Source organism: Meriones unguiculatus, chromosome 18, assembly GCF_030254825.1.
Source record: "Meriones unguiculatus strain TT.TT164.6M chromosome 18, Bangor_MerUng_6.1, whole genome shotgun sequence".
NCBI lineage: Eukaryota > Metazoa > Chordata > Mammalia > Rodentia > Muridae > Meriones > Meriones unguiculatus.
In genome coordinates this window covers 20,736,338-20,754,000 of record NC_083365.1, presented here as the reverse complement: position 1 = coordinate 20,754,000, position 17,663 = coordinate 20,736,338, and the positions used below count along the sequence as shown (strand labels likewise).

Here is a 17,663-nt window from a genome sequence, read left to right as displayed (position 1 = left end):
AGTGGGCTGTGCGTTAGGTTTCTTTCTTCTCTGGCTTACTTGCTCTCCATCGAAGCCCTCAGAGAAGTGTCTGATTTTCCAGTGTAAGTCACATGCTCACTCAGGTTGTGAGAAAGCAAAGTATCTCAGCTAAGGGGGCCACCAACACAGAGCCACAAGCAACAAGCCCTAGCAAGAGAAATTTCTCACAATCCTTTCACACCCGAAGCTGCACTGGGGATGATGAGAAGAAAGTTATATTGAGTCCTTAGGGACTAGAGGATTGAGGGGCTGGAGATGGGTGGAGAAGACTTCATTAACTTTCTTTCTTTCTTTCTTTCTTCCTTCCTTGCTTCCTTGCTTCCTTCCTTCCTTCCTTTCTTTCTTTAGAATGTTCTGCCTGCATGTATGTCTGCTTGCCAGAAGAGGGCACCAGACCTCACTATAGATGGTTGTGAGCTACCATGCAGTTGCTGGGAATTGAACTCAGGACCTTTGGAGGAACAACTCAGTGCTCTTATCCTCTGAGCCATCTGTCCATCCCTTCACTTGTTTTCTTTACTGCTTTATTCCCAGGTCTAGAACATCTGACACACAGATACTCAATAAATGTTAAATGAACCAATGGGAAATACAGCCTTGTGGTCAGGGGAGGCCTTGACTCAAATGAAGGACCCTGCTGGAGACTGCGAGCTGCTACTGCAGGCCAGGGTGGGGAGCTCATCCTCAGAGCCTGCTGACTCATGGGAAGTCTGCTCAGCCCTGACACAGCAGGCAGGAACGGCGCTCCAGCCTGGAGAAGAAACAAGCCTACAGTACGGGCCCAGTTTCTTAGATGGCTACCTGAAGATCTTCATCACCTGCTCATGTTTTCCTGCTACTGTATCCCTCCAACTCTGACCTCTAACCAGCCAAATGGTTTGCAGTGTCTAGCTGTTTCACTCAACCTCACCTGCTTTCTGATTCTGTAGTCTGTCTTTGACGACCTCCTAGTATTTTAGTTCCCAATATGCGTCGCTTCCTCCAGGAAGCTCTCCTTAACCCACAGTTTGGACTGAACCGGTTTACCCTTTTTGTGCTCTTACAACATTCTGGTTACCTCAGTATTGGTTCTCACTGATCTTTATTTAAAAATCTCCTTGGAGCCCGGCGTAGTGGCTCACGCCTTTAATCCCAGCACTTGGGAGGCAGAGGCAGGCAGATCTCTGTGAGTTGGAGGCCAGCCTGGTCTACCAAGTGAGTTCCAGGACAGCCAGGGTTGTTACACAGAGAAACCCTGTCTCAAAACAAAATAAAAATCTCCTTGGTAGGTGAGGGCTTAGCGGGTAAGGGCACTTGCTGCCAAGCCTGATAAGCAGAGTTCTAGTCCCTGAACTCATGGGGTAGAAGCAGAAAGCTGACCACCTCAGGTCGTCCTCTGACTGCCACAGGCAGGCTGTGACTCTCCTGTGCCCACATAGCTTACGTTCTTCAAATGCTTACGCTTGACTCCTTGAGTGCCGGCTCGGCTCCTTTGCTCACACTCAGTGTCAGCCTGCCTCAGGGACTCCTGCCTGGAAGAAACTCAGGAACTATTTGCTGAGTGAGCCCATAAACGTGGCGTCAACAGAACTTGTGGACTCGTCTGAGGATACAGCCGCTGAAAACTCCCAAGAACTTCAGAGGTCCCCGATGCTGTCAAGATGTGCCTCTCCAAGGTGTTTCCCTTAAATGATTTCTTATTGTTGTCGTGTAATAATTACAGGATAAGATAATTGTAGGTTGCTTCCAGCTGCGCCACCAGCACCTGTTGCTCAGCTGCCGAGGCCACAGGACAATCAGCTTACCAGGGAATTCCCACCACGCCCCTTCTCTCCCTCGGATTAACGACATTGACCCTTTTGTTTGTGTGTAATGGAAGTCGTTAACTTCTTTCTTTAATGTCTGAACATTTACTGGGACATCTGTCTTAGTCACGGTAGCCAGTGCCCCAAGGGCAGGAGCATCATGATTTTTTTTTTTTTTTTGGCAGTGTCCTGGAAAAGCAGGTGCAGTTGTTTGTGTTTTGTGTGCAGGAACATCCAGAGAGGGTAGGGTTTGAGTGACCCTGTGACCAGGAGACTATTTCATTCCCCCGCCAAGCATCTACCTTGTTTCTTTATTCAGTTGGCTTTTACCTCCTGACTGCCAGCCAACAGCAGGCCCTGAAGAGCACAAACGTGTTGGACGGAGACCCCAGGACTGTGAGAACTGAAGACTTGCTTCAATGTCATATGGGAAGTATGTTTAGGGGAAGGCCAGGACAAGAGATCTCCTGGGATTTTTTTTTTTTCTCTTTTTACCAAGAAACAGACAGAACATGTGTATAAAAACGCCTTGGGGATTTTTTTCTCTCTGACTTGCAATGGGGTCGGCACCTGTCAAGATGTATAGTAACTGTCTCCTGCGTTCCCCTAGAATGTAGGCTCCGGGCTTTTGCTTTCTCTGATGTCTTGTCTCTTAAACTCAGAGTGGCGTCGCTGTACGCTGGACACTCAATAAATACTTCTTGAGTGAGTAAATGGGCTCAGACATTGAAACAACAGGAAACTCCTAGCAACTGAAGGGCAGCTGGGAGCTCTGAAGAGAAAGTGGTGCCTACTGGAGGTGAGGGAGATGAGAGCAAGGGGAGGAATGAAGCTTGCTGACACGGTTAAGTCATCACCAGAGCAAAGCTGCCAAGCCTGTCTTGGCAAGACAGTGGGCTACCAAGCCTGTCTTCCCTTGACCTCTGTGCCAAGTCACACTTCTGTGCAGATACCATGGAATCCCGGGGTGCCGGATCGTCCTGGCAGGCTGTGTAAACAGCTGGAATCACTAGTTGTCTCTGGCATCTCCCTCACTGCTGATGTCACAGTGTGGTGAAGCCTTGTTTTAAAACTATACCGCCAGCACATCTCAGGGTTTATTTTATTTTTTCTTTAAAAAAAAATGTTTTAGATATATTTATTTTCACGTTACGTGTATGAATGTTGTCTTTTTTTTTCTGTATGCAAGTATATGTACCATGTGTGTGCTGGTTGGATCCGCTGAAACTGGGGTTATGGATGGTTGTGAGCCACCGTATGGGTTCTGGGAAAGCAAACCCAAGTCCTTTGCAAAAGCACGCTCTCAACTGCACCATCTCTCCAACCTCTGTCCCAGAGTTTATAAGCCAACGTCTACGTAAACATTCTTGTAGCCCTTGATGTCTTTAAACTTATTGCTCCTCAGATTAGCTTGGATCTGCCTTTGGCCACTCTTGAAAGGGACGGTCTTCAGAGTGATGCTGGCTTTGTGATGGGGTTTGAGGACTCCGATACTACAACAGAGCATAGAGAATGTCAGAAAACCTTTTCCTTTTCACTTCTTGGACTCTTCTCCAGCATCCTGGGTTAGGGCTTAGGGCTTAGGGGCAGGAAATGACGAGAGGGAAGCGGCGTGCCCCCAGCACTTACAGAACTCTCTGCTGCTTCTTGAAGAGGCCACTACCTTCCAAGGTCAGCACGCAGTCCTCAACTGGCTCCGAGAGTGGGTTTGAAAAGATCACCTGGACAGTGAGTGGCTGATTCACAAAGGCCACTCCCAGAACCTAAGCAGAGACCCAGAGCAGGTAACGAAGCAAGAGATCAGTCAGCAACTCCCAGTTCACTGAACGCTAATGTGCAGGACTGTTTCGTAGGGTGTCAGAACACACCATCCCAAATACACTGCTTTGGCCTAGGGATTATTTTGAGTTGAAGCAATAAGAATGAACAGACACGAGAAATTCTCACTGGCCTCCATACCTAAAGGCATACATCTACCCCTTCCTTCTACCAAGAAGGTCAAAGTTCATCACTGAGACATTGGTCCCTGTGCTGGTTGTTTTTTTGCCAACTTGATAAACACTAGAGTTATACAGGAGGAGGGGGAACATCAATTAAGGAGTTGCCTTCATCTTATTGGCCCATGGGTGGCATTTCCTGGACTGATATGAAAGGGCTCAGGTCACTGTGAGAGGTGGCACCCCCAGGCAGGCATTCCCGATTGTATAAGAAAGCAAGATGAGCAAGCCATGGGAGGAAGCCAGTAATCAGCGCTCCTTGGTTCCCTATTCTGTGTGAGTTCCTTCCCTGAGTTCCCTCAATGATCAATACGCCCGTCCCCACCCCCCAGGTTGGTTTTGTTGTTGTTGTTTTGTTACAGCGACAGCAAAGAGTCCCTCATCAGCCTGGAGAGGACACTGAGGCATCTGCACCACAGTTTTCCACTCTCCCTGACTTACCTTGGGTTTCTCCTATATTTTGCCTTCTCCTAATTTGCTGCCCCTAGAAACGCAAGGCCTTTCCCGCCTCTTTTCACTTCTCCCAACGTATCTGCTCCTTTGCTAGCATGGTACTTAAGCCTACTCGAGACTTAGGGGTGCTTAGCTGTCAAGGGGCCTCATCGCCTCACTTGGAGGGGATCCAGGAGATGGGTTGGACCTTGCAGACAGCACTGTGAAGAGCGAGCCCTGAACCCCTCCCTACTCGGAAAGGCCACAGAGGCCCTGTCATCTACTCTCCTCTTTTGACACTTCAAGAAGCAGAGGCCCAGGGGGGCTTGTTCAAGGACACATGGCCAGAAAATGGCAAATCAAATCTGACTTGACCTGGAGGTGGACGTTGGCCTCCACTGAGCCACTGTCCTCTGACTCTCTCGTCATGTTTGCACCTGGAAGGCCAACACAGGAAGTGGCCCAAGAAAGGCTCTCTGAGTCCATGGCTCGAGCTCAAGGACTCACACAAAAGGCCTCTAATAGCATCAGGAGATGAAGAACCCTCCTAAGCTGCCCCATCCTGGGGGAACCAGAAGAAGTAAAGAAGCTGTGTCCTCTTGAGCAGGCCTGACTGCCTCCCATCCAGAGCTCAGGGAACCCAGGAACATTGTTTTGTTTTTAAGAGACCATTCTTTGCCTACATTAATCATGATGCCGGGGTAAGTCAAGGTGATGATCTTGTTCACCAGGATTTTCTCCGAACTGTTCTTCTCCTCACCCAGGGCACTGATTCGGATTAGCTTGTCTGTTGACAGGTACTGGCTGTACTGAGAGTAGAGGATTTTGCAAGGGTATGTCTTTTCTGGGGAGAGAAGACAAGAAGGGAGGAGTGAGAACGGCTGAGAAAGCCACTGGACCCGACTTGGATCTGATGACTCTTCTGTGGAGAAGAGGGAGCTGATGATGTATGCCTAGTTTTGCTAAAGCAGAACCTAACATCTCAGATGGGAAAACTGCGGTTAAGAGAGGCAACACAGGAGCCATTCTGAGGTCCCAGCCAAAGTCTAGATGACTCCAAAGCTCAGGTTTTTTGCTGATAAGCAGGTTGCTTTCCTTGGGCATATTAAAGGGGGTCAACAGGAGGAAGGAGGGAGGAGAGATAAGTAGGAAAGGAAGAGGGAAGGGCTGCAGGAGAGCTATGCATGTACCTTCTTCAGGGAACAGTGTGATGAATGCTACGTCCTGCCAGAATGGGGCCAGGGGGCTGCCATCATGCAACAGGGACTGGGCACTCAAGTTGAGTTTGAGATCCTTGAACTGAGGTGACATGTTGACAGCCACCAAGACAAAGTTTATGTCTTGGCCCATGTTGGGTGGGTCCAGCAGCTCAAACTTCAGAGAGACCTGGACAACATCACTGGGCCGAAGGGAAGGTGTGTCCAGGCTCCTAGAACTGTCCTGCCTTGGCTGCGCAGAGCTGAAGGAACTCGCATCTGCCTGGTTGGGCTCTTGCGACCTTCCAGCCTTTAGCTTCTGTACAGCCTTTAGAAACACCTGTCTTTCTTGAATGGAACCTAGGGGGAAAGGATACAAGGTTAACATGGACCAGGCTGACCCAGCAGGTAAGCCTTGGCTGAACACCCTGCCCTTAGCACTTCCACCAACAAAACTACGAGATGCAAAAATCAGCTTATACAAATCACTTTCAGGGGGTTGGAGAGAAGGCTCAGCAGTTAAGAGGAGATGGCTCAGCAGTTAAGAGCGCTTGCTGTTCCAAACAGAGGCCCAGAGCTTAGTTCCCAGCACCATGTCAGGGGGACTCACAGCCACCTGTAACTCCAGCTCTAAGAAACGGAACACTTTCCTTTTGCCTCCAAAGCTACCCCCACATAAATGCACATACACACATGCACATACAGATACATAAATAAAAATAGAATAAATCTTTAAAAAGCCAAGTTGCATTTCTGTCTGATAATAGTGAACTATCAGAATAAAAATTAAGAAAGCAATCTAATTTTTATTTAGTCCCTCAAGAAAGAAAGAAAGAAAGAAAGAAAGAAAGAAAGAAAGAAAGAAAGAAACAATACTTAAGAATGAATTCAACCAAAGAAGTAAAAGACTTCATTAATAAAAAGCACAAGATTCTGATGAGAGAAACTGAAAGGAATACAAAAAGTGGGAAGGCATTCCATGTTCACAGGCTGAAAGAATCACTCAGAGGCCGTGGGAGTGACCATGAACAACGCTAAGAACATCCTAACGTCCTGTGATCCTGTGGGTCTTACACTGAATGACATGAAGAACGTGCAAAAGGCCTTCAAAGGAACCAAGAAAGGCACCATCTGCCTTCTCCCTTAATGGGCCATCTTTGTGTCTGATGGGAGGAATGCAGTCCTTCGAGATGCTGTTTTATCTGATGAAGGACTGTGAGACCGAGTGTCCCACGAGAACTTTAAGAGAATAGTGACAGAGCGGGAGGTGGCTGGAAAGGCTCCCCTTCTTATAAGTTGACCAACTCCACAGCATGGAGTGCCATTGAGTTTGGAGAACAGATGCCCCAGGGGCCTATGGGTACTCTATCATGCCCAGCAGGATCTACGCCTTTGCCCCTGCCGGTGGCCAATGAAATGTGCCCCTGGCTATCCACAACTTCGCCCCATCTGAGTTATATCCAGGCCCTCCCATCATGGATGGGGTCCTGGGATATGACCATGACCTATCCAGGGCCAATAGGACTTCTGGTCTGAGGACCCAACGTGCCCTCTACTCCTGCAGCTGAGGCCAAGGCCACAGAAATAGCTGCCAGTGCCTGTTACAACCCAGGCAGTACACATGTTGTCTTCATGTGCATGAGCAGCCTCCACCGCCATCCTGTTACCCTCAGACGACAAGAAGACCTCGGCAGACCCTGTCTACTCCCCTGCCTCTTACTCCCATTATCCTTTCCTGGGCCTCCCGTAGGGCTGCACCCAAGATTCAGGGAAGCCAGGGAGGGCCCTGAAGGGAAGGCTTCAGGCTCCTGGCCTCTGAGAGGCACCTCCCAACTTCTCAAGATAGCTCAGCCCAAGGTCTGAGCCCTTCCCACAGAGGCCACTCCTCCCTCACCCCAGTCCCTCAGTCTGGTGGATTTGTACTCTACCTCATAGACTCCTCAGACTAGTCTTGTGTCTTTCCCATGGGCCCTACCAGGCCATACTCTCATTCTTTCCCCTGCTATGTGTGTCCCTGGAAGGCCACTATCTCAGCAGACTCTCAGTCAGGCTCTGGCCTCGGTCACTCTTACCCGGATACCCTTATCCATTCTTGTTCCTTCCTCGGCCTCCAGCTTTGGGAGTTGTGCCCTGAGATTCCAGGGGTTGGTGGCATCAGAGGCAAAGCCACTGTGGCTGGGAGCCCTGCTGATTTCTAGAAATTAGTTCCTCTCTCCTCTCCCATTTACAAGGAGCTTCTCCTGGAGAGCACCAGAATGCATGTCTGTCTCATCAGGCCCTAAGATCCGGGAATGAGGATCTCAAAAAGCATGTGCCCTGAAACCTGCCACCTCCCCTCTGTATAGTTCACACCTCTTGGATGCATCAAGATTCACTGTTGTTTGTTCCTGTACTAAGTTAAAAAAAGAGGAGATGGTTATATAAGTAGAATTCTCTATTTATTTGACAAAAAAAAAAAAAAATCCAGTTCATATAGTAATGTAAAAATAAACTCTGGTTTTCTTTTTCACATTGTTTGCTACAACTGTGAACTAGTAAAAATGAAAGAAGTGGCCAAAAATGTTCATATCACCCAAAGTGATTTACATAGCCAATGGAATACGGGTCAAAACACTAATGGAATTTTTCACCGACCTAGGGGGACAAAAGCAATCCATATGAACCAAAAAGTACCTGGAATAGGTAAAGTCACCTTGAATAAAAATATGGAGTGGTAGGTATTACATTAATGGGCTTCAAAATCCACTCAGGGATGTATCAATGGCTTGGCCATTAAGATCCTGATCATCATGGCTGGATATCTGTGCTTGACTTCCCAGAAGTCAGTCTAGCAGGTAGCTGTTGTGGGAGTTCATTTACACCTGACCAACACGGTCTCTCCTTTGGCCTTGCTGGCTTGGAAGAAGCCCTGACAGGACTGCCAGCCTCTGACATCGCCCTCTGACCCTGCTGGCCCCATGAGGGCAAACACTGACTGGCCTGACATAAGAGAAACCGCTGGTTGGTGGTGTGGCCTGTCTCCTACACGCTCAACCAAATACAGTCAGTTAAATGATAAGTTAAATAAACGAAACCAACCAGTAGAGGAGAGTTTACTAAGTTGCCTTCTTCAGTTGGAGGCTGAATTGTGAGGGAAGCTGGGAGACTCACGTTGGTTCTGTTGGCAGGATGACTATAAGTAACTCTCCAGTAAATACACGAATCCTGGAGGAAGGCTGGGGAGGTGAGTCAGCGGGGCACCCTAACTGGGTCCTTACAACCGACCAACTGAGGAGACAGTGGACCTGGGTCTTGTCTGGCATATGCCATCGACTCCCCTAGGACTTGGGCTCTCAGAAAAGCTGCTTGGCTGTACCTTCTTCATACTTGTAGCTTTCTGTGATGTCATCCCGCTCATCACTCTGGATACTCTTAGTGCTGATGAAGTTCCCGACAGTAGCCGTGTCCTGGTAGAGCTTCTGCTCCTTCCCTCCATGAACAAGCCAGGACATGCAGTCAGCGTTTACCATAGAGAATGCAAAGCGCGTGTCATAGTTGAGATCCACTTCTCCCTCTTTGATGGCTTTGACAGAAGCAGGGCCGCAGCAGTAGAGACCTGAGGAGAAGTGGGGAGGAAAGCTTCAGTGGGTAGTGTGTGCTGTGCCAGACAGGGGCTGGGTCCTGACTTCCCTCTAGGAGGCCTCACCATTGCTAGTTTCCTGGGGTGTAGCATCAAGCACCTGCCAGCCTCCGTATCCAGGAGGGAGGTCCTTGCGTGCCATCCAGCACTCATTCCATACGTGGTAATTCCTGAGGAAGAAGCCAGGGGAGTCAACGTCACACACAGCTAAGGCGGAGGCCACCCTGTTTAGATCCTTTCTAGACCAAGAAGGATAAGCAAGAGAACTGGCTACAGACAGAAAGACTCAGTAGGATTAAGACATCTATGGGGTCAGGGTGTTGACAAGCTTTCTTCCTGTGAGCCTCTATTTGCCTGCAGAAAAGATCATCCCTCCACTGAGGGTATGAACAGAATGAAGGCTTCAGGCTTCCTAATGTTAAAACGCCTCCAGGCTCCTTCAGAGGGGCCTCATGCCCCCTTTCCTCTTTCTCTGTCTCTTTTTTCTCTCTGTCTCTTTGTCTGTCTCCGCTTCTCTCTCTCTCTTCTCTCTCTGAGTGTGTGTGTGTCCCACAGAGGTAGTCCTAGTCTTTGCCATGTCTACAGCTGAGATGTCAGGCCTCTGTGGTCAGACCCTTAGGCTATTAGAAGAAGGAAGAGACAAAGAGGGACCTTAATCCCAGCCCAACAGCTTTGATTATGTGAGGACTCTAAAACCAAAGCTGTTTTCTGTTCTGTTCTCAACCCCAGGATAGGAAGCAGGAGAATGGGGTGGGGGTGGGGGAAGGGAATAGACTATGAGCAAGTCCTGTCCTACTTCTTGCTTATGGTTTGGGCTCAGATCTGTGGTCCAAGAAATAGAGCGAGAGGTTGTCTCTCACCAGACGGTATCCTTCTTCATATTCTCCAAAATCCTGCCTGTGTTGTCATAATATTCATCTATGATCAGGTTCCCATCTGTGTCATGGCCGGAGTCAAAGTTGGTGATCACGCGGGTGGGGATGCCCAGGCACCTCATCACTGCAGAAAGACAGAGAAACCACCAGTGTACTGGAGATCCTGAAATCATCCAGTGGGCTTCCTGGATCTCGTGAAAGCATCCATTCAGTACCTGAAGGACCACACGGGGACTGTTTGGGCTGATAGCAATTCCATCTCTTTTCCCTGGCTGTTGCAAAGGTTTGGATGCTGGCTGAACTGAGTAGCTTCGCTGGAGCCAAGGCAGAGTCTGGCAAGGTATCATATCTGCTGTCTATGTCAGCAGGGTGGGTCCGGCACATCTCTCTGTTGGCAAGACTGGGACCTGACTCAGCCTCACTCCTGTCCTGGCCTCAAGTCTCCCATCTTCAAACAAAAAGCTGGGATTCTGTTTCTTCTTGTCATTAGGATCACTGCTGAGACTATCAGATTGTTGGGCAAGGGTTTCTGTCACTTGGCATTCCCTTTTATTCTTGGCAATATTATGTCAAAAACCTCTCTAGGAAAGCATCTGAGATCAAGCTGGAAGAGGAGGGCATGTATGTATCTATGTAACACAGGATTAGAAAAGTGAGTGTGTACCTGGTTAAAAAAAAAAAAAACATTTTGAAAAGAGGCAGAATGTTTTCTTTATTCCCAATGGCTTTTTGTTTCCTTGGCTAGATAACTTCTTTTACTGTTTCCTACTGCAACCCCATTCTGTTCTCTTTCACGTGTGTGAACCCTCATCCCAGCTCACCACTAATACCCTAAGGATGCCTGTCTCCTGGTGCCCATCAGTGTTGACCTGCCTTTGTTCAAGACTAATAATAATCGCTGGTATCCAAGCATCAAGGCTCCATGTTGGCTGTTTCACCTACACTGTCCTCGAGAGAACTCTGGGTGCTATCTGCTATTTTTATTTCTATTCTGATGACAGAAGCTGAGAATAATGAACTACCTTGACCAGGGTCACAGGACTAGCAAGACACAGGGCTCTCACTCAAGCTGTGGTTTCTTTGCTAAGTCCATCCACCAGTAGCAAATTCACAGTTGAAGCACATCTTCCCATGTGATTTTATATTTGCTGTATTTCTATATTATTTTTTCTAGTGGTGCTTATGGTTAGAAACTTAGTAGGTTTCCTATAGTAAATAATGATAACGGCTATCTCTACAGATCATTCCTTGGGACAGATTCCAAGAGGCCAAATGACTGAGTAAATATATATATATATATATATATATATATATATATATATTTTTTTTTTTTTTTTTTGTAAAGTTTGGATATTTAGTTTTAAAATAGGTTTTAGTTTAGGCTTTCCTTTATTTAGACAGGGTTTTATGTATAGCCCAGGCTGGCCTTGAGTTTACATCTATGTGCCATAAGCCCAATGCAAACTTTCTTATTATTTTTTGCCGTGCTGGGGACTGAACTCAGGGTCTGGTACACACCAAGTGAGTACCTAACTACAGTTCAGGCTGCTTCTTCTGTTTTAAATATTGAGATCGTGTCTTGTTAAGTTACTCAGGTTGCCCTTTAGCTCACTTTGTAGCCCAGGAAAACCTTGAATTTGTAATCCTCCTGCTTCAGCCTCTGAAGCAGCTGAGATTACAGGTCTGAGCCAGCAGTCTTGGCTAGGAGCCTTCTTAATAGTTTGACACATGCCTCTCCAGATCAGGGAGGAGGGACACCCCTGGATGTGTTTGGGAAGGAGAGAAGCCCAAAAGGAAATCTTGAATTCTCCCTTGAGTGGCAGATATGAACACAGCCAACAAAACAAAACGGCCAAAAACACTAAGGCAAGCAGTGGGCAGTCCTGACACATGGACAGAAGGAGAGGTTACACAGGACGCCCTCCAAGAGGTGACAGGAAAAAAAGGTGCCACTGAAGAACACAAGACAGAAGTGTGGCAAGCGTGGGGTGCCGTGTGGGCATGCTTACGCTGGAAGTGTGGTCAGGAAGGCGGATGCTACTCAGAGTAGCAAACAAGCATGTCAAGTCAGGGTAGCAGGCAGAGAGCAGAAAGCAGCCTCCGCCCTTTCCCGCGCTGATGAGGCCAGCCACGGCCACGCAAAGTGTCAGTGCTGGCATAGACTCTTGATAGCTGTGGCCCGATGGGTCCCTTCCCACCCCAACACATGGTTGTATTGATCAGTTTATGAGTCAGCCTTCCTAAGGGCAAAGAGTACATTACTCATCTTTACCATTGCACAGCCACTAACAGTGCAGGGCAAGGCCCACTGTGCAAACATTTGCCCCATGGATGGATGGATGGGTGGGTGGCTAGATGGACGAATAGATGATACCCACTCTAATGATTTCTGACTTCACTGTCATAATGGCTGTGTGCTCTGCCTGGGGCACCACACTCGCCTGTCTGTAGAGCATAGTGATGGATTTATACTGACACGTTCTTGCTTGAACTCATCATGGCCTTTGAGAGGACTGAGAGGGGGGAGTAGGTTTATTACAGTGGGACAGAATGAAGCCACAGAAGGGCAAGTAGGATTTCTCTTCCTCTTTCTCTCCCCGAGCAAAATACCAAATGTTTGTAAAGGCGAACCACACATGCGACTATCATCTTAGAAAGTGTTTCACACTTTCAGTTTGGGTAATTTATTACCTATAGATTTTAGTTTAGGCTCTTTAGGGTGGCCTTGAGTTTATGGATATGTGCCACCAAATCCAAGTTTTGCTATTTGTGGTGCTAGAGACAAACCCAGGGATGTTCTCCTCCTCATCTTCCTTCTCCTCCTTCTCCTCTTGCTGTAATGCTAAGGATTGGGCTCAGGATTTTATACATGCTAGAAAAGCACTCTACCACTGAGGTACAGCCCTGGCTCCTTCTTCTATGGACCCAAGTCCTGGCCTGTCTTTCCTCTCCTTGCCATGTGACCTCACCTCTCTAAGCTTAAGGTGTGGCATCTTTAAAGCTGAAAAAAAAAAAAAGCATAGGATCCTAGAGAGGATTAAGTGAGAAAATGCTTAGACAGTGCTTGACCTCATGGCCAATACCTACAGAAATGATGATGTCCTTGACTAGACAGACATAGTGGGAAGGCTAAAAGGCAGCTCAACTCTACATAGGTTTAGTAACATCAAGGTCTCCGTATAGGCACAAGATTCAAATCAGGAGTCCTGGGCAAGGACTTTTCTCCTTCCTGGGGAACTAGAGATTGAACACAGGGTTTCACCTGTGCTAGGCAAGCGCGCTAAGTTACAGCCCTGCCTCTTTTTATTATTTATTTTTATTTTTGTTGGGGTAGAGAAGTTGGTCTTTGAGGCAGATCTCACTCTAGCCCAGGCTGGCCTTACTCCACCAGCTGGTCTCCTGCCCCAGCCTCCTGAGCGCTGGCACCATAGGTGTGAGCCACCATGGTGCCAAGCAGAGTTGCTTACGTAGAGCATGAAACACAGGACGGCACACCTGAGGCTTAGACAGGTGAAATCACAGGGAGAGGAAAGTCAGGCCAGGACCTGGGCTCGTGTTTTCCTAATCCCTTCCTTGCTCTAACTACCAGCCCCACCCTGGCCACCTCACCGGGCATCCGAGCCGCCTGCGATCTCAATACGCCTTCCTCTTTGAAGTTTCTCTGACTGCTCTGGGTCACGTTAACCTCCCACTTGCGCTGTCAACACAACTCCAATCGCCTACATGTTCGAGCACTAGATTAGGCTCTCTGTAATTTAACCTCTCTATCTTATCTCGTTGGCCAGATTACAAATAACCTCAAAGTGAGGTTTCCATCAGATAACTTCACTGGTCTTTCTTCATTCCCAGCATAATGCCGGGAACAAAACCGATGCTCATTCGCTCTCTGTTAAATAAATTGCCTTCAGCTTGTGAGCGAGGTTGTCTACCGACCCTCAGTGCTGGCGACTCACCATTTGATGTGACTCTTTCAGTGGCACATTTGTGGGGTCTGAATCTCATAGAAGAGAGACACACACGGGCATTTATTCATGGCATCATGAGTATGCACGCACTCATGCCTGCATACTCAGGCAATGGAAATCGGGCAAAGATGGAGAGTTTCAGTTATGTGCTTTGGAGTTCCCGAAGTCTATAACAGCATACTCCACTCCTGACACTGAGAGCTACAATCAAAGCTTCTATCCAGCACCCAAGTGACTAGATTTAAATGTGTTGACCCCTGTCACCTTTTCATTTCTGTCTGGACGCTTTCAGTTTCCAAATAATAACTATATAACTTATTTAAAGTATATAACTTATTATATAAATATATAACATAAATATATACTTTATTTATAAATAATAAATATATAACTCCTGCCAGGTGGTGGTGGCACTCACCTTAATCCCAGCTCTTAGGAGGAAGAGGTAGGTGGATCTCTGTGAGGCCAGCCTTGTCTACAGAGTGGGTTCCAGGAGAGCCTGGGATACACAGAGAAACTCTGTCTTGCAAAACAAAACAAAACAAAATAGAACAAAAAGCAAACAAGCAAAAGAAAAAAACAAAACAAAACAAAAAACAAGTCCTCCCAACCCATTTTCCTCAGGTAGTCAACTGTACTTTACAAGCACAAAGATTGTATAGCTTTGGCCTCTCAGATAACGCCATCATGAGGTCATCACTCAACTATTCTCTTCCACTGAATGGTAATGGAAGAAATTCATCTTTGGTTCCTTATGTATACTGGATTTTTGAGTAGCTCTTTTGTTACTGTTGTTTCATTTGGGCTTTTAGGTTTGTTTGGCTCATAGCTTGCTTTGTTGGTACACGTCTGTCATCTGACTGGCTTCCCAGTAGCGGGCTCAAATGATCCTCCTTCGTCAGCCCCTTAAGTAACTGAAACTGCAGTGTGCTTGGCATACATTACACAGAAAGGCATGTAATCCACATCCTACCAAATGACTATCTTTCTATTTTCTTGTTTACTTGTGTGTGTGTGTGTGTGTGTGTATGTGTGTGTGGTATGGGTCTGTATTCATGTAGGTTTATGTGTGCAGGTCTGTTATAGGCATGCCTGTACATATGTGTGGAATTTAGAATGGGTGTTGGGTGTCCTCTATCACTCCTGGCTTATTTTTTTTTTGAGGCAAGGTCTCCCCTGAACCTGGGGACCACATTTCTCAGCTGGGCTGGAAGCTAGCTAGCCTCAGTGGCCCTCCTCTTTCGGTTTTGCTCAGATCAGGGCTTAGAAGTGCCTGGGACACATCTGGGCTCCAGTTGGGCCCTGGGAGTCACACTCTGGATTCGAGAGCGCACAGTAAGTGTCGTTAACTGCGGCACCATCTCTCTAGCTTCCCAGTTTTTTTTTTCAAATTTAAGAATTTAAATTTTTTTGGTTTTTTTAAGACAAGGTTTCTCTGTGTGGCCTTGGCTGTTCTGGACTTTGTAGACCAGGCTAGCCTACAAAGATCCACTTGGGATTACAGACGTGCACCCCCTCACCAGGCTGAATTTAATTTTTTAAAATTTCATGGGTATCATTGTTTACCTGCATGTATGTATGTGTAACATTTCTGTACCTGGTCCCCAAAGAGTCCAGAAGAATACTCTGGATCCCCTGGAACTGGAGTTAGAGGTGGTTATGTGTAGAGGAATTTAAATTCGGAATATGGCTGTTCTGGCAAGAGATCTTCTAGGTCTGTGTGATCTGGCCGGAATACAAACATGCCTTTAATCCAAGATACAGAGGCTAGCAGATCTGAGTTCAAGGCTAGCCTGGTATAGAGCAAGTTTAGGGTTAAAAAAAAAAAAATCCAGATGTGGTGGTACCTGCCTTTAATCCCAAGCAGTGAAGGTAAAGTTAAGAAGGAAGCATCTATGTTTGAAAGTGATGCCTAATTGAGTCGCAGAAAAGGTGATGAATCAGAGAAAGATTTGACGGAATAGATACGTCCAACTCTTATGAGAAGAGAGAGGAAAGGGAGGCTATTTAAGGGACAATAATGGACAGGTTGCAGAGAGAGAGAACTCAGGTGAAGACTGAATGAGCCAGAGAATGAGAAGGAGTCAGGAGATCAGAACAGATTGCTTGAGTTAGTTTTAGGCCAAGCAGAGCAATTCAGGGGCCAAGAGAGAAGCCAGACTGAATAAGTTAGTTGGGAGAACAGCTGAGTTTAACCAGCTAGCAGAATTCAGAAAGAACAAGAAAGGATCGCTTCAACAACATAGCCCAATGGCCAGTGTCCATTCAAAAAGTACAAAGAAAAGAGAAAGACACAGAAAGATATAGCCCAAAGGGGAGGAGATCCTCCCCTATCAGTGAACTTGGAAAGGGGCAAGGAGGAGATGAGGAAGGGAGGGTGGGATTGGGAGGGCATGAGGGAGGGGGATACAGCTGGGATACAAAGTTAATAAACTGTAACTAATATTTAAAAAATAAAAAAAGAAAGATATAACCCATAACCAGGAAGACCACTGATCAATAGAGACAGATCAAGAAACAATAGGTGGTGGGATTAGCCACCGAGGATCTAAAAAAAACAAAAAACTATTTAAAATAGTATGACAGTATGCTCCAGAGGACACATGAACAAGTGAAGGCAAACAGAAGCAGAAGAGAAGGCCCACCGGCATTTCTACAGATGAAAAATACAAGTACACAAAACCCATATTGAATAAAAATCGTACACGGATGGGAGCTGGAAAGACGGCCCCGTGGTTAAGAACACATGCTGCTCTTGCAGAGGATCTGGGTTCAGTTTCCAGCGCCCACATGGCGGCTTACAACCATCACTCCAGTTCCGAGGAATCTGACACCCTTCTCTGACCTCTGCAGGCACCAGGCACGCACACGATGCAGGTAAAGCACCCATGCACATACAATAAAAATCTTTTAAAAAATTGGGAAAAATGTGCATCGATGATAATACATTCTTGTGAGAACACTTTCAACTACAGTGCTACACAACGAATATAGTAAATGTCCTGAGGGTAGGGACTCAAAGAAAATGAGTTATTGGATAAAAGGAGAAAAGTAACTGACAACTGACGGTTTTCAAAAGACAGACCGGAAGCAGACCATGGATGACAATACTGCAAAGCAGGGAATGTGATCAAGTGCAACCCTAAATATTTCAAGAGAGACAGGAAGGAAAAGGGGTGGTGGTAGAGGAATGTGATGGAGAGGATATAGGGAACTGAAGTTTGGCAGATGGATGGAGAGAGCTTTAAACAAGACCCTGCCAAACCACTGGAGCCCACGATGCGTAGATGGAAACAGTATCCCAATTATGACAGCTAATTCTGTGGAAAGCTACGTTCCAGACAGCTTTCCAAATAGCTGTCGTGTGTTAACCAACAACCCTATGAAGGAACATTCCACACAGTCTCCATGCTCGTAAATCAGTGGAAAATAACGGTAGATAAGCGTTCTAGCCAGGGCATTGTGCAAGTTTAAACTGCGATCCAAAGAAAGGTTGGGGGAAAACAAGCATCAGGACCTTGGATGAGGCTCCCTCTTGGAGACGCCAAGCTCAGTAAAAAGAGTGAGAACAGGAGAGTTGTTTTGAAATGGTTGCTATGGGATACTTTGTAGAGACCACTACACAAGTTAGAATGAATCTTTTAAAAGCATTGAGATGGGAAGGGTCCAAAAGCTCTAAATAGAAGACTCTACTGCCAGTCTTTCCAAGGTGGAATCCCATCAATGAAAGACATATGATGTGGTTGCCATGGCTGAAGAGGGGAGGCTCCAGGC

The 17,663-nt window shown here is 46.9% G+C and overlaps 1 protein-coding gene across 1 annotated transcript in view; it reads right to left on the bottom strand.

Moving 5' to 3' along the window:
• Positions 1 to 1,769: 1,769 nt before the first annotated feature.
• Tgm5 (transglutaminase 5) overlaps positions 1,770 to 17,663 on the bottom strand; it is a 35,506-nt gene continuing 19,612 nt past the window's right edge. Inside the window, exons 7-13 of the mRNA XM_021649858.2 lie at positions 9,910 to 10,048; positions 9,116 to 9,219; positions 8,786 to 9,025; positions 5,425 to 5,790; positions 4,918 to 5,078; positions 3,435 to 3,568; positions 1,770 to 3,298 (exon numbers count right to left, since the gene is read on the bottom strand). Coding sequence (XP_021505533.1) covers positions 3,145 to 3,298; positions 3,435 to 3,568; positions 4,918 to 5,078; positions 5,425 to 5,790; positions 8,786 to 9,025; positions 9,116 to 9,219; positions 9,910 to 10,048 — 1,298 coding nt within the window. The 3' untranslated portion in view covers positions 1,770 to 3,144. The remainder of the gene's footprint in view (positions 3,299 to 3,434; positions 3,569 to 4,917; positions 5,079 to 5,424; positions 5,791 to 8,785; positions 9,026 to 9,115; positions 9,220 to 9,909; positions 10,049 to 17,663) is intronic.